This window comes from Lissotriton vulgaris, chromosome 7 (assembly GCF_964263255.1).
Source record: "Lissotriton vulgaris chromosome 7, aLisVul1.2, whole genome shotgun sequence".
NCBI classification, from domain to species: Eukaryota; Metazoa; Chordata; class Amphibia; order Caudata; family Salamandridae; genus Lissotriton; species Lissotriton vulgaris.
In genome coordinates this window covers 194,762,183-194,786,270 of record NC_141695.1, presented here as the reverse complement: position 1 = coordinate 194,786,270, position 24,088 = coordinate 194,762,183, and the positions used below count along the sequence as shown (strand labels likewise).

At 45.2% G+C, this 24,088-nt stretch overlaps 1 protein-coding gene across 1 annotated transcript in view; it reads left to right on the top strand.

The window, feature by feature from the left end:
* LOC147701171 (uncharacterized) overlaps positions 1-4,663 on the top strand; it is a 79,527-nt gene extending 74,864 nt beyond the window's left edge. The window contains exon 4 of the mRNA XM_086928586.1: positions 2,973-4,663. Within this exon, the coding sequence (XP_086784712.1) occupies positions 2,973-3,298 (326 nt within the window). The 3' untranslated portion in view covers positions 3,299-4,663. The remainder of the gene's footprint in view (positions 1-2,972) is intronic.
* Positions 4,664-24,088: the final 19,425 nt, after the last annotated feature.

Here is a 24,088-nt window from a genome sequence, read left to right as displayed (position 1 = left end):
ATGGATGATGAGCTCATGTCTGAAGCTCAACGACGATAAGACCGAGCTCATGCTTTTGGGCCCGGCGGCCCCTTCCACTTTGGAGCTGCTATGGCCCGCGAGCATGGGGACGGCCCATGCCCCGAGAGACAACATCAAAAGCCTGCGGGTATGGCTAGATAAGTCACTGAGCTTCAACAAACAGGCCACCAAGGTGGCGGCCACCTGCTTTGGCCTCCTTAGGGTGATCAAAAAAATCCTTCCCCTTCTTCCATTCGAGGCCAAGCAGATAATTATACAGGGCCTTGTCCAATCCCGTTTGGATTTTAACAACGCCCTTTATCTTGGAGCACCGGATTACACCCCAAATAAACTTCAGCTCGCCCAAAATTGTGCTGCTCGTGCGTTACTTGGAGACCCACGAAGAACATCTATAAAAACTGGGTTAAGAACGTTGCACTGGCTGCCTGTCAAGGACAGAGTAAAGTTCAAATCTCTGTGTATCGCCCACCAGGTTTTTTGGAAAATGGGACCAGAAATCAACCACTCTTCTCCTTATCTTCCCAATAAGGCGCTTCGTTCCTCATCTGCATCTCTGGCTAAGACTCCTAGAATCTTTAAAGCCAGAGGAGGAGGACGCTCCTTCTCGTATAATGTATCAGGATTATGGAATACCCTTCCCTTGCACATGAGAAGCAATTCTAACTTAACCAGTTTTCGGAAGCAACTTAAAACTTTTTTGTTTCAGTAACCAGAATCCTTGTTTATTCGTCTGAGGGCAATCCTGTTTAGTCACAGCGCCTGGACGCCTGAGGGCAACTGTAGCGCTTTATAAATTTTATTTTCATTTCATTAAGGTAGCATGAGCTTATTAGAAGTTTAAACGCCATTTTACCTTTCTGCTGCTTCTGCACACGACACAACTGTTTTAGCTTTGAGCCTAGTAGAGCGTTTTGATTCACACGAGAATAATATGTTATTACTCTGATATCAGCTTTGCTTAGTGAGCTGTGTCTGTACAGTGAGTGCAAAGCCTTCAAGGATAACTCGACACAGTGGTTGCTGTGAGGTCTGATCTTCGCACCTTCCTAGACATAACATACATGCAGCGGCAGCCAAATTCTGGCTTTAGGCACGTTTTATATTATTGAACCCTATTCATTTTAGCATTTTAGCATGCTGTCCCCTTTTGTATTCTATGGACTAGTAACAATGCTGATTACTTTGCTTCTTATAATATGTTTGCTTGTATTAGCTAAGATACTGCGTTTGAGAACATTGCATTAGTAAATAAATATTTCAAATATGCACGCGTCCTAATTACTCCTTGTTCTGGATTGAAATGATTGTATAACGAAAGAGTGTTCATGTGTTCCACGTTACCGGAGATGTACTAAGTCCATGTTCTGGTTTGTCTAAACGTTGGGAGTTTGTAATGACCAATGAGACACTGTAGCTAGTCTGGTAGGGGATTTTGGGTACTAAGGTGAGTTTTGGTAAACCCTAATTCACTGAGGTTCCAAGTGTCTATGCACAGTTCTGTAGGAGAACGGAATCCCTGCGACAACGGGAAGTAATGAACAAATAGGACCGATTCAATGAGAATTATTGGATTGATATTCCATGTATGTAGGATGCTTTGCTTATTGTATTTGGGGATGTGAGGGGTGTTTCAGTCTTGTTACTGCAACCTTGATCTCTTCACAAGTGTGCCTATATCACTGAGGAGTGTGATACTGAAGAGTTACAAAATACCTCCGTCAGCTAAGTTCTTTGGGATTACAAATTGTACATATCTTTTAAATCCATTGTGGGTGCCTTCTATGCTGTAATTGGTAGGTATTACCGGGTACAAACAAGCTAGATCTAGAATGAGTGTAATGCAAACAAATAACAAGGTCCAGATGTAGGTAAATAGCATTTACCGATTTGAAAATACTGAATTTTACCGATTCGGTATTTTCGAATCGATAAATGCTATGTAGCAAATTATTCTGTAAAAATTACCGAATCGTTAAGATTCGGTAATTACCGAATCGGTATTTACCGATTCGGTAATTGCCAATTATTCATATGGGCCAGGAGGCCCATAGGAATAAATGTCAATTACCGAATCGGTAAATACTGATTCGGTAAAAGGGGGAAAACATTGAAGGGTGGAAGGGTGTCACTTTGACACCCTGTTGCACCCCTCAATTGTGTATGGGTGCACATGTTGCAGACATACATGCCCTAAGGGCATGTATGTCTGCAACATGGCACTGAAGCAATTTGCTTTTTTCCACCAACTTGTAGTTGGTGGTAAATAACGAATCCTAACATGGGATAAGCACTCATTTAAGTGCTCCCTACATTAGGAATTCGGTAATTTACCGAATCGGTATTTAAGAATTCGGTAATTTACAGATTCCTTAATTTCGGCCCCTACATCTGAAAAGCCTATTACCGACCAGTAACGGCCGAAATTCGTTAATTTCGGCCCTTACCGACCGGTAATAGGCTTCCAACAACTGGCCCTATATTCATTTGTCCATTCTAAATTGGCAAGTAAAATTTGATTTGGTCGGGTGCCATTCGTTGAAGACAAACAAGTTCACATCACTACTCCCAAGCTAATACACAGGATGGGTTGTTTCTTAGAATTACTCATAGATGGCTGATTCTGAGCTTGAGGGATAGTCTAGTTTTGACTTGCATTGCATGCAATGTACCCCCTTCCTTTGTTTAGCATGTCCACAATATCACAAACCTTTACTGTGAACATCTACTGTTGATACATTCTTTGTATTATTGTTCAACTCTTACTTATTCCTATTTACCTGTTCATGAGAATACATTAAATGCTTTTAAAAAGTGACTTTTGGGAGCTGTAAAGATGTAATGATGTTACCAGTCTTGTTTTCTTTGCTATGCTTTTCTTTTTCTTTTACCTTTGGCTGTTTGTCTCTTTCTCAGTTTTATTGTTCTAACTCAATTCTTGTGTCTGCCTACAGGAATAATTGGCTATTATGTTTTTAAGAAGGAAATTCCAGCACAACGCACACAGCCAGAGCCAGTCCCTGACCAAACTACACAGTTCAAGGCACATCCATACACAGTCCAACCAGGAGCCGTCCAGCAATACCCAGTTCAACCAGGAGTGATCCAACTTTATCCAGGACCACCTGTGCCCAATCAACCATATCAAGAATCAACAGATGTGTTTGTGCCAAATCACGAACCACCACCTGCCTATGCGCCGCAACCAGACTTGGCCTTATCCTACCCACAATACCCAGTACAAGCAGCCTTTCCACCTCAACCAGAAAAGCCTTTCTAACTTTGTACACAGTACTCTGGATGATTCAACTTGACTTTAAGGAAGGGGGATTTCCATTGGATGCATCAAGCCAGAAAGCATATTCTGAAAAACAGTCCATTATTATGGTGGCACATGTTCAATTATCTATTTCATCATCTAGGTTCAACTTACTATAAAGCACCTCAACACATATCTGAAGGATAAGCCATAGTTTTTAGAGGATGCCCTTTTTGGGTTGCTGCAAGCATCCGTCTTCCCTAATGCCTTCTACCTCCTCATCGAGTAAGATCTCCAACCTAATAAAAAACATACCACAGATACTGCAGGTCAGACACAAGAGATCAGATTCAATGTCAATCAGCACTTTTAGGAAAGGATAATAACCCCAAAATGTAGTTTGAATTCAGATGTTTTTGGAGAGGCAGCAGTTTGGGTTTAAAGCTTTATGTGTCATATACAGAGAACGGCACTCATGATAGCGAATGATGCCTTGTGCGTCGGAAGAAGGCAATGTGGTGCCTGCCAACTGATTTATAGTTAGTACAAGTACACTCTCTACAGCTATTGTACATGGTACACAATGGGGCATCCCTTTGCATGTTGCCCAAAAGTGCATGGGAATTCCATTCAAAACAGCATCTTCAATGTTGTGACTGGTAGCTCTGGTGGATCACAGAATATTCAGAATGACATCTTGAGATCCACTTGCCTCCCATTACCTCCAGTGATGTCTGACTGCTCCAGTGCTCAGAGAATGGGATGCTTTCATTCTCTCTGCTACTAAGTCCATCACAGACAAAAATATTTTTCCTAGCTAGTCTCATTTGATTCTTACCTACATGATTTAACAATGAAAGAAGAGTTCAATTTCTTACTTACTCTGACAATGTCATTGGATGTCTTTGTGGACCCTCGTCTCTCACAGAAGGTTTCTCTCACTAGAAAGAGCAAACGTGGCAAATATCAAATTCATTTGCTGTGCAAGATAAAGTATTTTATTATCTCTCAAAATTTAAGAACAATGGCTTAATGTTTTTTTTTCCAATCACTGTTTCTTTTTATTTGCTGCTCAACTTATTCTATTTTGGCTTCCCTGCACTGGTCTACGTCAGCCAAAGTGTCCTTGAATCAATAAGTGCCACACATATGACCATTCTTCCCTATCGGTCATCCCTATGGGCATTCTGATTTCCAGGTATTGTACTACTTCAGTGTAGTCTTTATTTTTTTATTTCACTTGGAGGATCTCAAATGAGAAATTAAGGATGCTTATTCAGTGAACTCTGGTGGTGGAATTCACTTACAGCCATATTTTGTACATGTGAAAACTCACATTTCTTTTGTTTTAATGGAAATTATTTATTAATAAACACTATATCTACTGGAAAGGGGCGACCGAATCGGTCCCCCCGAACTTATGGCCGAGTGCCTCGATCCCCCCGGGAAGCCGTTTTTGGCGGGAGGCGCGTCTCAGCTGGTATGCCCGAAGCGGCGTAGCTGGGGCGCGCTCGTTCCCGCCCTAGAATGGGCTGGCCTAGACACCGACGCAGCTAGCCACGCCCTCAGGGGCAGGCAGGGGCGGGTATACGCCCGCCCTGAAGACGGATAAAAAGGGACGCAAGACCAGAAGACATCCTCTTGTTCTTGTGCTCTGAAGCTGCACCTCCTCGCTGCACGTGAGCTCGGGACAGAACGAAGGGCCAATTTTGAGCGTTTTAATCTCTCTCTTTGTCTTTTAGATACTTCGTCGAAAGGATGCCCAAGAAAGGAGCAAAGAGAATGTCGACTGACCAGTTGGTTCGGGCACTCATGAAGGACATGTCCGAAATTAAGAAGCGGTTGGCGGAGCGGGACGGCGAGGAGGGATCGGGGCGTCCACCGGCCGGAGGGAAGCCAAAGAGGCCAAGAAGGGGGCCGGTCGGGGGAGACGTCCCGGTTCCCTGTTCTCCGCTCGAGGCGCCAGCCCCGGTACCGGCCCCGGTACCGGATGAGGGGAATCCGATTCCCGTGATAGTCACCCCGACGTCTGCCGGAGATATGCCTCCCGAGTTGGCGGCGCAGTTAGCAGCATGGTTGGGGGACAGTAATGGGGGCGCCATGGCTACCGAAGCGCAAGCACTCATAAAGCAGTTGCGCGAGAAACGTGATACAGCCAAGGTGCCCGCGCCGGATGCGGCGATAGACAAGCCACGAGGGACGGAAGCAGCGTCCGGTGCAGGTAAGCGGCCATTGCCGATTGCGAGGGATGAGTCAACACCCTCTCGTAGAGAAAGATTGGGGCAACATGTTCCTTTGCAAATAAAGGAAAAGATTTGGGCGGGGGAATACGTTAACATTTTCTCCCTGCTCGTTGATCACTATGAGGTCGAAACTGTTAAGGGTCAAAAGGATCTGATGCATCCGAGTGTTTGGCGCGCAAAAATGGCCGCCTTTAAAGTGAATGAAAATATTGGTAACTGGGGTAATGCTTGGGGAATTTTCACTGCAATTTTGGGGGAACGTAGGCCTGATTTGCTCCCTGAATTTCCAGTATATCAGTCACGAATTATGGGGTACTCGACATCACACCAAGGTAACCAATGGTTCTGTTACGACAACCTTTTCAGGAAAGCGATGGAGCATAACAAAAGTTTAACCTGGGACTGTTACGATTCTTTAACATGGAATAAGATGAAAGAGTCGGGAATGTTGAAAGTGCCATTGGTGGGGAGTGCTGTTAGTGAGTCCTCCCGCCAAAATGGGGGGACACCCTTTCGGGCGGGTACGGGTACAGACGATTACCCGAGACCCGCCGGCAATACAGGGAAGAGGGGGTTCTGTTACAATTTCAACAGAAGCAAATGTACTAGGCCCCCGGGATCTTGTAAGTTCAAACACGAATGTAGTGGTTGTGGGGCACCCCATCCTGAGTCCTCGTGCAGAGCCAAATCGGGTGAGAATGGGGGTAGAGGAGGCGCTAAACAGGTCTAATATGGTCCGAGGGGCGCCTTTACCAACCCCTATTGATACCCTGGCGATGATTCCCTGGCTCAGCGAATACCCAGATCGTACTTCTGCTGGGGTGCTACGAAACGGTTTTTCATATGGTTTCCGCATCCCGGTGGGTAACTTTCAGGGTGTCGGGACGTGCAAAAATCAACTTTCCGTCTTGCAGCATACTACTGTAGTACAGGATAAGATCCGGAAAGAGGTTACCCGAGGTCGGGTTGCTGGCCCGTTTCCCGTCCCCCCGGTACCGAACTTTGTTTGTTCTCCTTTAGGGGTGGTCCCCAAGAAGGACCCGGGTGAGTTTCGATTGATTCACAATTTATCAGCCCCTCATGGCCTTTCTGTAAACGATGCAATTAATCCAGAAATGTGTTCGGTGCGGTACGCATCATTCGATGAGGCCGTAGCCATTTTGAATCGCCTGGGGCCCGGGACGCTGATGGCGAAATCAGATATCGAGTCAGCGTTCCGTTTGCTCCCGGTATACCCGGATGACCAACGTTTGTTGGGATTCATGTTTCAAGGTTTGTATTACATGGACAGGTGTATGCCAATGGGGTGCTCGATATCTTGTGCTTATTTCGAGAAATTCAGTAGTTTTCTGCAATGGGTTTACACGAAGAAAACAGGTTTTCGGAATGTGATGCATTACCTCGATGACTTTCTGTTCCTTGGGGCCGCTGGGGATGATGAATGTGCCCAGGCCTTGACTGAATTTTGTGTTTTAATGAATCAATTTGGCGTGCCGTTGGCACCAGGTAAAACTGTGGGTCCCACGACTTGCCTCGAGTTCCTCGGGATCGAGTTGGACTCTAGTGAGGGTTGTTTTCGTTTACCAGCTTCCAAAGTATCGAAATTCAAGATAGCCCTACAAATGTGTATCACTGCATCTAAAGTTACGCTGCATCAACTGCAGCAATTGGTGGGGAAGTTGAATTTTGCCTTAAGGGTGATCCCAATGGCCCGCCCCTTCTCCTGTTCGATTGCACAGGCGATGGTCGGCCTGAAGGAGGGTCACCATCGCACGAGGTTATCGGCCGAGGTCCGCCAAGACATGCGTATTTGGTTAGCATTTTTGGCGGATTTCAATGGTCGAGTCGTCTGGAACAAACCGGCCTTGTCCTCTGAAGAGCTTGGTCTATGGACGGATTCAGCGGGAAGCATGGGTTTCGGCGCCATCTTCGGCACAAAATGGTCGGCACAAAAGTGGCCAACATGGTGGCACGATGAGGGGCTGACGAGTAATATTGCTTTCCTTGAGCTGTTTCCTATTTTGGTGGCCCTCAGATCCTGGCCCGATGGATTCAGAAATCATTCTGTCATATTTTGGTCTGACAATATGACCGTTGTAGAATGCATTAATAGTCAGGCAGCACGTTGTAAAATGATTTTGAGGCTGCTTAAAGAAATTGTCTTACTGTGTATGCAACTGAACGTGGTATTCAGAGCTAAACATGTCCCGGGGGTGATGAATCAGGCTGCTGATGCACTGTCTCGTTTTCAAATGCAGGCTTTCTCGGGTTTCCTTCCCTCAGCGGACCCCGAGCCAGCACCCTTTCCCGAAGCTCTCTGGTCTCTCGGTGCCCCGAACTTCGTTACCTCGTGGGAGAGAGTCTAGCACCAAGGACGAGGAAGGCATACGAAGGGGCGTTTCGGGCTTATTTGGCCTTTTTGGGGACTGAGAGAGGGGGACTTTGGGGGCATGAGGATTGGGTAGTACATTTTCTGATGTCCTTGCGTAAGGCTGGGAAGTCGGTGGCTACAGCCCAGAGGCATCGTGCTGCCATCTCCTTTGTTGCCAGGGCTCATAATATCCAGGACCCGACAGCGTCTTTTGCTGTACAGAAAGCGCTGCGTGGGTGGCAACGCCTTGAGGGTCGCAGAGTAGATGAGAGGCGCCCGATAGGTCTGGATAGGTTGTCCCAGTTGCTGGCCACACTCCCCGACATATGCTCGTCTCAGTTCGAGGCTTGTTTGTTCCGAGCCGCTTTTACGCTTGCATTTCACGGGGCTATGAGGATAAGTGAGCTGGTGGCAAGGAGCAAGCGGGATGTGGCGGGGGGTTTGTGCCGGCAACACGTTCAGATCAGGGGTGAGACTATGACGGTATCCTTTGTCAAGTCAAAAACCGATCAAAGTGGGTTGGGAGACTGCATAGTCATTCGCAGGATTCCAGGGTCCTCCATGTGTCCGGTGAGGTGTTTAGAGGATTACCTAGCACAAAGGGTGGCATCATGGGGGGGCACAATGTTGAGACACGCGGACGCCACCCCACTGACAAAGTTTCAGTTTCAGCGGGTGCTCGCGATGTCAATTACCGCAGCAGGCTTGGACCCGGGTGAGTTTGGGACCCACTCCTTTCGGATAGGGGCTGCCACTGAAGCTGCAGCCAGGGGTCTTAATGTGGAACAAGTAAAACGAGTGGGCCGTTGGTCCTCCAGTTGTTATAAGAGGTATGTGCGGTTGCACATGTTGTGAAGCTGTAATAATGTACTCACGCTTCTTGTCTTTTGTTTGGTTTTCAGTTACGCAAGCCTTCGAGGCGGGGCGGACTATGCAGTCGACCCAACACCGGGCCAGCGGTCAGACATCACCGGCTGTGAGAAAGGAGGTGTGGGTCGTGGGCCACTCATACGTGAGGCGTGCCGCAGACGTATTCAAAGCAGGTGACATGATTCACGTAGCTGGGGAATACGGGTACAGGATGTCCTTCTACGGAAGGGGCGGTCTCTGTATTGACCAGTTTCAAGCTTACTTTGAGGGTTTGTTAGGGCGGATGAGGTCACCGCCGTCTATAGTCATAGTACATTTAGGGGGCAATGATTTGGTCACCACCGGTAGACGACTTCTCCTGGAGGCAATGCTTTCCACCGTAAGTTGGTTGGCGAGGAAAGTTCCGGGGTGCATAATTGCGTGGTCTCATATGATCCCACGAAAAGTGTGGCGGGGGGCTATTTCGATCCCTGCTTTGAACCATTCTGTTAGGAAACTTAATAACAAAATGAGTAGGTTGTTCCGTTCCAGGACATTGCATTCTATCTCGCACGGTTGTATTAATGATGACAGTATGTATATGGGGGATGGTGTGCATTTGTCTCGGGTGGGAAATGAGTTACTCATAGGAGACTTCTTAGCATGGTTAAAAACGTTGGAGCATGACCTTTAGCTAGGAGTTTTGGTGGGGGGCCCGGATAGCCGGTCAACTATCCGGGCCTGTGGCGGTAAGGTCATGATCGGTGAGCACTAATTAGTAGATCCCTATGAGTGGGCGTCACCCAACACGGATGGGAGCGCTCGGGAGAGGTGGCCATTGGCCCCTCAATGGGGAGGCGGTCCCTTCTAAGGATGGGTCGCCGGAAGTAAAGGAAAGGCGGTCAAGGCCCCTTCCTTTGTAGGAGGGGTTACAGCCCCCTCCTGGGGAATTTCCCGGGGCCAGTGACATCTGCGACGGCAGATGCGGTAAGTTGTGTGGGGTTGGGATAAGGGCCACGATACCTTATAGATACCTCACACGAGTATTCGAACGACCTTTAACTGGCGTCGAGTTTTAGGTGCCCCCGTCAAGTCAAGGGAAATTGGTAGTAGTTGCACTTGAGGTACGCCTCCGTGCTGTCGCCCATCCCAAGTGGGAGGGGTAAGTCCGGTTAGGGATCTTGACACCGGTTATGACCTTGCCGTTGGCCCTTAAACGTTAGGTTGTACAATTTCAATATGTCAAGAAATGTTTTGTAGGTTGCTAGTTCGGCTAGGAGAACCTCTGTATTAGAGAATCTGTTAAGGTTAGCCAAACATCGCAATATGGTAATGAAATTGTACATAACATGAAACGTTTAATGTTTTAATTTTGTTTTAATAAATACGGCCGGGATGGTCACTCCATCCCACTTCCAAAAACTTCAAGAACTGTTTCCGGTTTCACTCCTTTTGGGGATTGTGTTGAGAGGGGGTGGCGGGTATCTCGGCTATATGGAAAGGGGCGACCGAATCGGTCCCCCCGAACTTATGGCCGAGTGCCTCGATCCCCCCGGGAAGCCGTTTTTGGCGGGAGGCGCGTCTCAGCTGGTATGCCCGAAGCGGCGTAGCTGGGGCGCGCTCGTTCCCGCCCTAGAATGGGCTGGCCTAGACACCGACGCAGCCAGCCACGCCCTCAGGGGCAGGCAGGGGCGGGTATACGCCCGCCCTGAAGACGGATAAAAAGGGACGCAAGACCAGAAGACATCCTCTTGTTCTTGTGCTCTGAAGCTGCACCTCCTCGCTGCACGTGAGCTCGGGACAGAACGAAGGGCCAATTTTGACCCACCCACCAGCCCCTGATGACAGCCAGTTGTGTGTAATAAAGTTGATTAATTTTGTTTCGTTTTCATTTTCAGGTTGTAGTGCCATGTTGATTTTGAGTTAATAAAGAATGTTCGTTTTGAGTATGTTTGCCATTAAAGATATTCAGTTAGTGTCGAATTTAGATATATGCTCTTGCGGTCATAGTGGCCAATGTATTTTTAGGTTAATTTGCACTGTCGTATTTATTTTGGTAGGCGGTAAGGTCATGATCGGTGAGCACTAATTAGTAGATCCCTATGAGTGGGCGTCACCCAACACGGATGGGAGCGCTCGGGAGAGGTGGCCATTGGCCCCTCAATGGGGAGGCGGTCCCTTCTAAGGATGGGTCGCCGGAAGTAAAGGAAAGGCGGTCAAGGCCCCTTCCTTTGTAGGAGGGGTTACAGCCCCCTCCTGGGGAATTTCCCGGGGCCAGTGACATCTGCGACGGCAGATGCGGTAAGTTGTGTGGGGTTGGGATAAGGGCCACGATACCTTATAGATACCTCACACGAGTATTCGAACGACCTTTAACTGGCGTCGAGTTTTAGGTGCCCCCGTCAAGTCAAGGGAAATTGGTAGTAGTTGCACTTGAGGTACGCCTCCGTGCTGTCGCCCATCCCAAGTGGGAGGGGTAAGTCCGGTTAGGGATCTTGACACCGGTTATGACCTTGCCGTTGGCCCTTAAACGTTAGGTTGTACAATTTCAATATGTCAAGAAATGTTTTGTAGGTTGCTAGTTCGGCTAGGAGAACCTCTGTATTAGAGAATCTGTTAAGGTTAGCCAAACATCGCAATATGGTAATGAAATTGTACATAACATGAAACGTTTAATGTTTTAATTTTGTTTTAATAAATACGGCCGGGATGGTCACTCCATCCCACTTCCAAAAACTTCAAGAACTGTTTCCGGTTTCACTCCTTTTGGGGATTGTGTTGAGAGGGGGTGGCGGGTATCTCGGCTATATGATCTGTGGCACTCCAGTTCAGACAATATAAAAATGAATTCAATTGTTGTAATTTTTTTCTATTAGGGGTGTGCAAAATTATGGGAAAATGTGCCTGTAAAAATTTTTGGGGGAGAGATTCGCCTAAACATGTTATGTTTTTCTGTCCTGCCTATAAAAGGTCCGGATGTAAGTGGGTCGTACAAATTTGTAGAAATCTGGGCCCTAGGAACTATAGCGAGGTTTTCAGGCTACTAAAATATGAGACACATCCACTATTTGTAGTCGCTACATCGCAAATAAAAATTTCGATGTGGTGTATTCGTAGAGGCATTATAAAGGAGAAAGAGATGGGCAATAACTTGACTGTGTCTTCCCACTAGAAATGTTACTGTGCCATATTTGCACATACTTGTCACCTAGAGATGCCTTTATCTTTTATGGGCGATTAATTTTAATATTTTATCTCTATTTTCTTATTTTTAAAAACCTGAATTTGCACTGTTTAAATGTTTTAATTGTATATTGTAGGAAATCCTGGGTATACTTGATACATGTGGTCGACAATTTTAGGGCGTCGGGCAGTGGGGTGATTACCTACTATACAAATACTTAGTGATACTCTGAATAATTACCCCTTGCCCCTTTCAGTCGTTTGTAATAATTAATTGTATTTATGAAATGTCATATTTATCTGTGCTTTTATGGCTATACAGCCAAAATAAAGTGTTTTGACTGACTGACTAAACATATATTTTTTTTTAAACATTCTTCATTCAGTAGGAGATTTTTTTGGGTTTTTCCATGACAAAAACATAGTCTGAGTTTTGAAAAACATGATTCATCTAAGTGGCATTCTACATCTTTGCACAGTCCTGTGTCCTCTCTACAACCACCGTTATTCTAAAATCTGCCCAAAAATGTCAGTTTAACTTGTAGACCAAGTCTCCCAAAAATATACTGGGGAGCAAGACAGTCATTTTGTATTTTCATCACTGCACAGATTTATATTTAAAAAGGGCACCAGCACAGCAAGTTAGTGTGTTGTAGGCTGCTTGCTGCTTGACTGTGCTTATTTTTGATGTTTTTACAAGGTTTTATTACAAAAACAGTCAAAATAAATGGCTGTACATGTATGCACACATGTGGATGCATAGGTGTCCTTTGAATTTTTTGTGAAATAAGATTCTGCAAAAACATTTAAGATGGCCTCCCTTGCGCGTGGATGTATGCCCTCACATTGGCCAATGTCTTTCAGTGGTTTTGTAATTAAGTTTTGAAAAACAAAAAAAATATCCGCTCATGTGGGCACACGTACACACATGTGCACTCAGGCACAGCCTTTTTAGACTGGGTTAAAAATCCATTCCAAGATAACAATCCCTTTGTGCATTTGCATGCACACAAGGGCAGACATTTTGGAATAGGTTAAAAGTTGATTTCTAAACACAGCTCAAGAAGCGTTTGTGGGAAATGACACAGCGCATGCGCCAGCGAGGGCCCAGTAGGTGTGTCTGGGCTATGTAGTCAAACCCAAAAATAAGTAAACAAAATGAATGCAAAGAAGGCCACAGGATGTTGGACCAGAAAGGAACATCCTTCTCTCTAATCTACAACAGGGTGGTTGGGCAGAATTCTAACTCTCACAGAGAAAGGATCAAATGGCCTTAGTGGGCTGACCCATGAACCTTGTCTTATGCTGTGGTGGGAAGAAACACTATGTGAATGACAGATGAACAGATCAATGAATGAAGATGACCTGCTGGAAACCCTTCTTACTAAGTATATGTATGTAGTCATTTGAGATGTCATCAGCGTTTTCACCAATGATGTAATTTAACATGTCATGAGTGATGTAATATGTGATGTCAAAAACAGTGCATAACCAAATTTTAACTGTAGCTTTTTCAGTGAATTTCAGAGTTTCTTCTCCTTAAACTCACCTTATTGAGTTTTCAGCAAACCTTACATTAACTTCACTTTAAACTTTTGCTTTTTGTTACTGGGTTTATGTTGCTTGCTTTTTAAGCAAAGTCTGACTTTTGTTGTGGAGTGGACCTATTTTTGCCTATAACTAATAGGGAATACCTGCCAGCAATTTAGAAAATATTTTTACACATTATCGATCAAAGGACATGACTTGTAGACGTGATTCAAAGGTTCACTGCATATTAGGTTTTTATGGAAGGCCTTGAATCTTGATTACACCAGGGATAGTGTGTACAGATGCTGGTCTCAAACCTATGCCAACAGCTTCACTGTGTACTTCGACTGCATGAAGTAGGAGTAGAGAGCAGTTCCTCGCAGGCCAGGACTGAGCACCAATGTCAATGAATGGCCTTTGCCTCTGTGCAGCGAAAGGTGATGTAAAATGTGTGGCCTCTGACTAGTCCCTTCAACCCATCCTTTGTTTGCATTTAACAATCACAATGCACAGCCTTTTATTGTCTGCTGTGAGGGTGAGACGGATGGTCTCACAGGTTTATACTGCATATTCGGGCATCAGGGCTTGGAAACTGTCCAGGTCCTGTGGCCAGTCCCTGAACCCCACCCTCTTACGCTATTCAGCTCAAATTGCAGACAGACTTCGTCCATGTTTAGCAGGGGGTGGTCTGCAGACCTGGCAGTCCCTCTTCTGTCTCTGAAGGGCCCCGGTGAAGATATGCCGGGTAGACTAGAGCCTGGTGGTACCGCCTTTGGGTGTGCCAGGCGACGGGAACTAGCACCACTTCAGCCAACTGGGCCGCACTAGACTATGAAGCTTGTGCCCAGTGATGATGTACAGGTTGGTGGGACTAGTACCTTCCCAACCAGGTCCCATCAGTCTCTGAAACTTGCAACCGGTGGTGATGTACTTGGCAGGGGGTATTAGTACTTCTGCATCTGGGCCCCCTGAGTTCGTCAAGCTTGCATCCAGTGGTGGCATACGGAGTGAGAATCCTACCATTCCAGCAGCCTGGCCCCTGGAGTAAGCAATGCTTGAAACTCGTGCTGGTGTACCAGGTGGGCACCTCCTCATCCAGGCCCCTAATGTCCATAAAGCTTGCACCTGATGGTGGTGTACAGGGTGGTCAGAACTGGCAAACAAGGTGATGTAGGTATGGCGCACAGCAATGTTGGTTGAAAAATTCGTAATGGCAAAGTTGAGATGGGTGTAGTAAAGTTTAAGGTGCTCCTACAGGTGACGTAACTGTTCAGGTGCGTCCTAAAGTTAATTGGTTGAGTGCGCTACTGGGGTGTAGGCGCATCCCTGTGATTGGGCACACTTATGTGGTTCTCTGTGTTGAACAACACGATAGATTCCTTAAAGTTCAAATAAAGTTCCAAATGAGTGTAGTTGTAGAATTTATTGAAAGTTGTAGTTGTCACTTTTTTTTACAAATCATCAAAGTTCTTGATAAACATCATCAAACGACATTAGATTAATACTCCAATGCATTTCGGACTAAGAAGTCCTTTCTCAAGGAGCGCTGCAACAAAGAACAAAAAATAACCCAAATCAGTTTTTAGTACTATGAAATGTATAAACTAAGCAATGTTACATAACTTATGTGGGTGGATCAACCACATGCATCCAAAACAAACTAAAACACCTGACTTAGTGAAACTGGACGGTGTCAAGACTGATGGTGGACGTGCTGGGAGGTGAGGTGGAACGGATCATGCAAGGAAGGCAGAGGGTAGCGAGCTTTTAAAAGGAGGGGGGTGAGGTTGAGGAGTGTGGGGGCTATGAACAAAGTGAAGAAAAAGGAAACAAACTTCTCGAAGTTGTTGAGTCTTAAGTAATCATCTTCAAGGTTGAACAAATGTCAGGGGGAAAGCGGGTAACACGCGAGAGGAGGTCGCGCTTGGACTTACTGGAGTAGCGTCGGAGACGTGTCTGGGATGATCGGGTTCAAAGTGCGGTAACTTCGCGTAGTGGACGCGGAGTTCCGGGAAAAATAGGCAGAGTGGTAGAAATGGGTAAGGGACTACTCGAGTGACAGGATTAAAGGGGAAGACATGTTGGAGTGGGGAAAAATAACATGGGAAAGGATTGTGGATGCAAGTAACATTGTAAAAGAACAATCAACAGAATGCGGATACAATGTATCAAAAAATGCCAATGGGCTTTACAGGTAGCAACTTAGTTCAGTCCAGTCATTAAGACCAAAAGGCTTCTGAGATTGGAGCCTGTATATCCAAGCTGTCTCTCTTTGTAAGAGAGTTTTGTTATTGTCTCTCCCTTCGATCTTTGGGACGACTTCAAGGACCATGTATTTCAATTGGGCCACGTTGTGGTTAGATTCATTGAAGTGAATGGCCACGTTGGATTTGGTGTTTTTTGTCCGTATGTTTGACTTATGTTCGTTGACGCGAACCTTAATTTTCCTGCTGGTTTTCCCCACGTAAATTTTCCCGCAGGGGCATTTGAGGAGATAAATCAGGTTGGAAGAGTCGCATGTTGCATCGACACTTAGTTTGATGTTAAAGCCTCTCATCGGGTGACTGATGTGATTGCCTTTTATGATGTTATTGCAATTGTTGCAATGATGACATGGACGTGTGCCAGTGTGTTCCATTTGGGTGATGCTGGGTTTTGTGAGAATTTCTTTAATGTTCAAGGAACGGGTGTATGCAAAGATTGGAGAATCCTTAAATAGGTCCCCAAAGTCTGGTTCAGATGAGAGAATGCGCCAATGTTTCAGAATAATGTTCTTGTAGGATTTGCTGACAGTGGAATATCTTGAGACCAGAACCATCCTTTGGTTGTCTGGTTTAATGCTGCTCTGGAGAGCTTCAGAACGGGAGATTGCAGAAGTTCTGTTGATGGCCTCATTCAGTATTTCGTCAGGGTATCCTCTGTTTTGAAATCGTCTAGCCATAGCTTTGATTTGTGCATTTCTGTTGGTCGGATCTGAGACAATGCGGGTTACTCTTAACATCTGGCTGTATGGTAGGTGTCTTTTCAGGGAGTTTTGGTGAAAACTACTGAATAGTAAGGCATTAGTACGGTCCGTAGGTTTACGGAAGAGGTCTGTCTGAATGCCCTGAGAGGTGATTTTGATTAGGACGTCTAGGAAAGCTGTCTCCTGGTGGTTGATGTTCCACGTAAATTTGATTCGGTCGTCTTTAGTGTTCAGATCTGTTAGTGCAAGTTCAAGGTTCTCTTGAGAGTCCTTCCGAATGAAGAACAAGTCGTCAATGTACCGTACATAGAGTTTTATGTTCTCCGTCCAGTTCTTGTTGGAATAAATGTGATTGTATTCGAAGTTGCCCATGTACAGGTTAGCGTAGGTGGGAGTTGCACAATTGCCCATAGCCATTCCGGACATTTGTAAGTACCACTTCTGGTCGAATGTGAAATAACTATGATACAAGGTAAATATCATGAGTTCCAGGATGAACGATTTTAAGTGGTCGCTGATGTCGGATTGGAGTAGAGCTTGTTCTACAGCATAAATCCCTCCTTCGTGGGGGATGGAGGTGTACAAGCTTTTTACGTCAGCTGTGCATAAAATCAATTTCTCATTTTCATTGATTTGTAAACATGCAAGTTTGTTCAAAAACTCTGTAGTATCTTTGATATAGCTATCCAGTTTAGAAACCATGAGTTGTAAATATCGGTCAATGAGTTTGCCAGTTCTTTCATGTATAGAGCCTCTAGTGGAGACGATCGGGCGGAAAGGAGGGTTCTTGAGGTTCTTGTGGATTTTCGGCAGCATGGTGATGGAAGGACTCCTGGGATGTTCGGCTAACAAATATTTTTTGGTTCTTTCGTCAATGGTGCCATCCACTGTTGCTTTCTCAACAATTAGAGATAATTCTGTTTTGTATTCACTGGTGGGATTCCCATCTAGTGGCAGGTAAATGTTCGAATCCATGACGTGTTCCGTAATCCGTCGATTGTATAGTTCTGTATTGAGAATGACTAGGGCTCCCCCCTTGTCGGCTTTCACACATTTGATTGAATTGTTGTTGGCAATGTTCTTCAACATATCTAGGTCTTTGTTGGTTAAATTTTTTCGAACCTTTTTTCTGCAATTGATTTTAGAGATCTCCTGTCTGACCAGGGTCTTGAAGGTGTCAATGCTTTTGTGTGTGCTAGGTGGCATGAAGGTACTGGGAGGTCGTAAACCCATGAGTAAATCCGGTTTGGTGTCCTTGGGGGTTTCTAAAACTTTCTCAAAGAAATGTTTTAAACATAGTTTCCTTGTGAGTTTAAAGGTGCTGACTTCAAGCTCGAGGAGGTTGGTGTTGCTAGTGGGGACGAATGACATGCCCTTTTGTAGAATCTTGGTTTCATGGTTTGTGAGGTTGGTATCCGAAATGTTGATTACTAGTGATGTTTCCTGGTCTTTTGTTTGTTCTTCAGTGGTTGTTGAATTTCTTCGTTTGCTTTTTCCTGCCCTTTTGCCCCGTCTGGGTCGTCGATTCTGTCTGGGCCTACCTCTAAAAAAGGCTCACTGGTAGTTGGATCTGTACTATGTGTTGGAGGTGTTCCACTGGACGAGGTGGTGGGGGTAGGTACTCTTGTTTGGGGTCTTCTTGGTGGGCGATTAGAGGTGTCGCTTCCGGAGGATGATGTGTCGGTGTTAGGATTAAACGGTTTGTTCCTTCGACGTTGGGCGTACACGTCCGCCCAAGTGTAAACTTCCCCTAATTTATAGTCCAGGGTGTCCCGGCGAAATTTGCGTATTTTCCGCTCATTAATTTCTTTCGTATGTCTGTCTAGTTGTTTGTTGATGTCATTAAGGGTTTCAATGAGTTCTTCCGGGGTGATTGATTCTTTTAGTTCAGTTTCGATGGTGTTTATCTCATGTGTTAGTTCAGTTAGAATACCGGACAATTCCTCAATGATTAGTAGTATTAGGTCCAGACTGCACTTGTTTAGAATCACGTTCCATCTTTCTACGAATGCTTTGGAATTTTTGCATAACGACAGTTTCAGGGCAATCCGTAGGCCTCGGGGAATGCGGAGTACCTTGTGGTACTTGATTAGTGTGTTGGCGTGGAGTTTTTGGTTGATGCGCCGTTTTGATAAATATAAGAGTTTTTTGATACATTGTTCTTTGGTTCTGTTGGTTGTAGTTTGGGTCAAATCCTCATGAATGAGTCCATAAATTCTCTCTGTTGCTTCTGTGTCAAATGCTAGAGTTTCCGCTCGGGCTTCTGTCGACTTTGAAATTTCTTCGTATTCCATTTTAGATTGAAGGGTAACGGCGTGCTGCCTACCTGGAGAACAGTGAAGGTAATGCAAACAAAGTGATGTAGGTATGGCGCACAGCAATGTTGGTTGAAAAATTCGTAATGGCAAAGTTGAGATGGGTGTAGTAAAGTTTAAGGTGCTCCTACAGGTGAAGTAACTGTTCAGGTGCGTCCTAAAGTTAATTGGTTGAGTGCGCTACTGGGGTGTAGGCGCATCCCTGTGATTGGGCACACTTATGTGGTTCTCTGTTTTGGTCAGTACTGGCCCCACTGCAGCTAGGTCCCTTATATCTGTCAACCTTCCACATGTTAATGATATACTTGGTGTCTGGAACTGCATACTCAGCAGCTGTTCCCCTCTTGCCCATAAAGCTTGCAACTCTTGTTGGTGTACTGTGTACTATTGCCTGTAGAGCCTGGCACCTTGAGGACACTCAGTTGTAGTGTAGAGGCATGCAGTACTAGCACCTCTACAGCCAGGTCCTTTGAGCCAGTGAAACTTGCATCTGATGATTGTGTACAACGCAGACGTTACTAGCCCCTCCTCAGTTGGGCCCCTTGAGTCTGTGACATGACGCCTAATGGTGGTGTACCGGGTGGGGGTTAATAGCCCATCTGCAGCCAGGCCCTTTGAGTCCATGAAGTATACAAAAAGGGATTGATAAAATGTTAGAATCAATCTCAGCCATTGGAGTTGTACCCCCATCTATCGTTATTTTGGACACCATGCCACATCAATTATAAAAAATCAGTGTTGATCCTGCTACAATCAGAACAGTGAAGCCCAAACTGCCAAGCCAGGTCTTCTTGGAAGCGGAACACAAGCAACCCAGGACCGGTTTTGCCCTGGTTATGTACTCATCAGCTCGGTAAAACTTGGTTCTAGCGACAGTGTGCACGAGACCTACGTCTGGGCATACTGTCCCACTCAGGTTGACATACTAAAGTATACAAAACGTGATGAATGGAATGCTTGTATTAAGCCCAGTCACTGGTACTTACCCTGACCGCATCCCAGTCCATTGTTATTTTGCAATCCATGACACTTCAGTTACCATCCAGCTTCATACAAATCAGTCTTGACCCTGCTCTACTGGGAACAGTACAGCCCAAACTGCCATGCAAGGTCCTCCCTGAACTAGAATACAAGCAACCCAGAACTTTTTTAAAGTTTAAAAAACCTTTATTCACTTAATAATAATTTCATGTTACCCCAACATTGTTTAAGGTGGCCTGGCATTTGACCAGGTGAAAACCGCACACAGTGCTAAGTCCTACATCCGGTTTACATCTAGATGCTATTGTATTCTGAATGTAAAAGAAACTTAAACTAGAACATTAAAACACATGAGATAAAATGTAATTATTAAAAAAAAAAGAAACAAATCAAATATTGTATGTCTTTCAAAAACTTAAAATCTGGAAACACCGATCTCTGTAGTGATCCCAACACCATTCTGAATATGTGTTCACCTTGCCCTTATTTAATATGTTTTGCACATATAATCTTGTACCAAAGAACATGCTAGTGCATAAATAACTTGGGGATAAATCAATACATTTCTGGCTCTCCACAGAGCATCTTTGAAGCAATTCACAATGGCCCAAACTTTTTAGCATGGAGAGCTGGATTTGATCAGACCAAAAACCCCAACCTCCTTGGAAAAGATGACATCTGCAATTTGGGATCATAGCCATACCCCTGCCAAAGCCCATACATTCTGTGCTGTAGGGCAATACCAAAAAAGGTGGCCACAAGATTCCTCTGAGACATATCCCTTCCTGACACAAAAAGGGGGTCTAGAAACTCTTCTCAGATATAAAGGAGAAGGAAAGACAGGCACCCATGTACCATGGGTACCCATGTACTATGGACAATGCCAGGTCATGATGGATATTTAACAGGTACAGTACATTTCCCCAAAATGCTTTTAAAGTCTGATCTGAAAAGTCACAGTATACATGTAAGAAAGGGTGTTGTTGATTGACTGGGGTGTCAACTCTGGTCAAGTAGCAACCACAATCCTTGTCATGGTAAGGCACAAAAAAAAAAATTAACCTGTGCTCAACCCGCTGGCAGCTTGGCACAGAGAAGTCAAGTTTAACTTGGAGGCAAGGTGTAAAGTATTTGTATTACACTTCAACCAGTAACACAGTGAAAACACACCATAAAAGAGTGAGCAACCCTAATAACAAAAATAAGGTGATCCAATTAGTAGAACTGAAGATATCGAATTTTAAAGTTTTTAGAGAAAGCAACATCAAAATACAAAGTGCCAACTGTGGAAATCTGATTGCACAAGACCAGGAATATCACAAGTTCAGGCTGACCTCGATGGATTGTGTGCCTATCACAGGTACCCTGTTAAGCCCACTGGACAAAGTACCTTAAATCCTGGTTGCGGAGTGTTGTGATGGTCCATGTCAAGAATAGGGCCTGTAGCCGAAGCAACATGTTGGTTCCAAGATGCAATGAGGCTGCGGTGCCAGGTTCTGTTGCATTGTTGTCTTAGTTCCTGTTGACTGGGCTTGCGATACGAAGTCCGGCATTGAGGATGCAGCAGTCAGGTGATGTGTTGGCTCTGAAGAGCTGCGAAGTACAGCAGCCCTTCATCCTGGCTGAGTAACCACAAGTCTGCTGAAGTAGTGGTGTCTGAGGTCCATAATTTATACAAAGTTGTGCCTTTGAAGCGGGGTAGAATCTTCTAGAGCTTTACCTTTAAAGTCCCTCAGCAACCTGCCTTCCCTGCCTTTGCCTAAGACTACCTACAGGGGTCATGCAGCCCGTTTGTGTGGAGACATGATGACACAGCCTATGAGGTGTAAGTGAGGCTGGGCCCAGCTCCTCACTCCCATCCTGCCAGTGATGGTGCATCCAGTCACACCTAAGCTCCCATTGTGTGTCTGTCTAGAAGAAATACACAATGCCCCACTGCCAACTACACCCAGTCATGTGACAAGTGACCGATTGCCGGCACCCAATGGATAAGGCAAGAAAATGTCAACCTTGTAAAAGTGGCATTTTTGGAATGGCAATTTAAAATCCGACTACACAATGAATTCAGAATTTACTTTTTTTTTTTTCTCGACCCTGAAACAGATGCAGAATGAAGCAAGAGCAGAGAGCCGTAGGGCAAGGCAGGCATCAAAGAAAATACAGAACAGCCTAAGGAAGGTTAATAAACTATATGACGAGCTGGTGGACAGAGTTACAGAGGTTGAGGAACGGACTGGCAAGCTCGAAGACGACGTGGGGAGATGGCAGTCATTTAAGACAGAACACGAGAAAATGGCAGAGGACATGCGCTGGAAGATGGAGGACTTTGAAAATAGGCAGAGGAGGAATAATGTCCGCCTCCTGGGTGTGGCGGAAGGGGCAGAAGGGCAAGATGTCAGGCAATTCGTGATAAAACTCTTGAGGGGTGCATTTCCAGAATCCCAGTGGCAGTGGGAAACAGAAATACAGAGGGCCCATAGGTTCCCATTTAATGTAAGGAAGAGGGGCGATGCAGGAGGAGCAGGGAAAAATGGGCAGGAAAACCATCCAAGGGCAATACTAGTATATATTGGAAACTTTTTGCTCAGGGAGGAGATTTTGGGTAAGGCAAGGCCAGAGAGTAGGAGGTCCTTTGAGGATAATACTTTTTTCGCCAGGCCTGACTTCTGCCATTTTACTGTAGAGAGGAGGTGGAATCTGAGGCAATTGATTGCCCCATTTCAGGCTCTTGGGATGGAGGCATATTTACTTTACCCTGCCAGACTGAAGGTAATTGTTAAAGGGAGAACCTGGATGTTTAACTCTGAAATTAAAGCTGAGCTCTTTTTAGAAGAGATGAAGAAACAGAATAGAGGCTGAGAAGCCAGATAGGGTATAGTGGGCTCATGGGGGACACGGCAAAGTATATGATTGGGAGAGGGAAGCGACTGGCACAACACAAGGCGGGCACACATAGGTCGGCTGACCTATTTGCCTGTAAGGGGGGGGAGAGCGGGAGGGGAGAGTAGCGCAGGGGTGGAGAGGGTGGGGGGGTGGAATGACAAATGTTTGGTTATGATTTTGCACATTGATATGTTTTTGACTTACATTGAAAGTACACAGACTGGTTTGTTGGTAATAGACTATGCTTTTCGTGGTTGGAATTTACATATGATTATACTATGGCATGTAGGATAGCATCAATTAATGTGTGTGGTCTAAATGACCCAAACAAGAGGATGAGGGTGGCTGCATACTTAAAAACCTTACGACTGGATCTGATATGTTTGCAAGAAACCCACATAGAGTTAAGTAATATAAATATTATCGAGCAACTGGGATACACGTTATTGGCTAGCTCTAAACAAGAAACTAGGACTAGAGGGGTAGCAATTCTGGGTAGACACAGGGATGTGGTAGTAGAGAAGAAGAAGGAAGATAAATGGGGAAGATGGGCCATAGCAGGAATATGTTTCAGGGGACAGAAAATAACATTAGCCACAATCTATGGATCTACTGAAGATGACCCAGAGGTATTTCAGTTTCTTGATGCGGAGCTAGCTCAATGGCCTGAACCCATAGTTGCTGTGGTGATTTTAATATTCATGATTTAGAGAGCTCTTTTACACAAACTGATGCAGTTTATAGAGGGAGGAAAAGAAAAGTGTTTAGGGCTTTGGCAGACATGGTTCTGCATAACTCACTGGTTGACCCATGGGTAAAATTACATCCTTATCTTGATGGTAGCACCTTTTTTTCTGCCCCGCACAAGGTATTGGTAAGGCTTGACTACTTTCTAATAACTAGTTGTATTTTATCTGAGACACAGGTGGAAAAACTTCCTAGGGTGATTTCAGACCATAGTCCAGTAATACTTACTATTAAAAATAACCATATACCAAGAGCTCCCACACAGTGGACTTTTGAGAGAGGTCTCTTGAAGGATCCTACATATAAGGACCACATGACGGAATGGATCAAATGGTTCTGGGATACCAACAGGGGGACAGCGGATATAGGAATAGTTTGGGATACATTCAAGGCGGGAATAAGGGGAGAAACGATTAGCTTCGTCCTGGGGAGACAAAAAAGAGAAAGGGACAGGAGAGCGATTGTAGAACATAAACTATTAAGGGAGGAGGAGAATCTAAGCAGGGCAATAAGAGCTAATTTACCTCTGGAGGACGGTCTGCTTAGAATAATAGCCCTAAAAGCGGAGGCAGTGGAAGGTTTGGCCAGACATGCGGCAGATAAATTCTTGTCTAAAATGGAAAAAACATATGAGCTTAGCGAGAAGGTGGGACGGGTGCTGGCAATTAGAACTAGGCAGAGAGCAGCCGAAGCAGGAGTAAAAGAAGTACGGGATGAACAGGGAAATTTGGTCATGGAGACTAG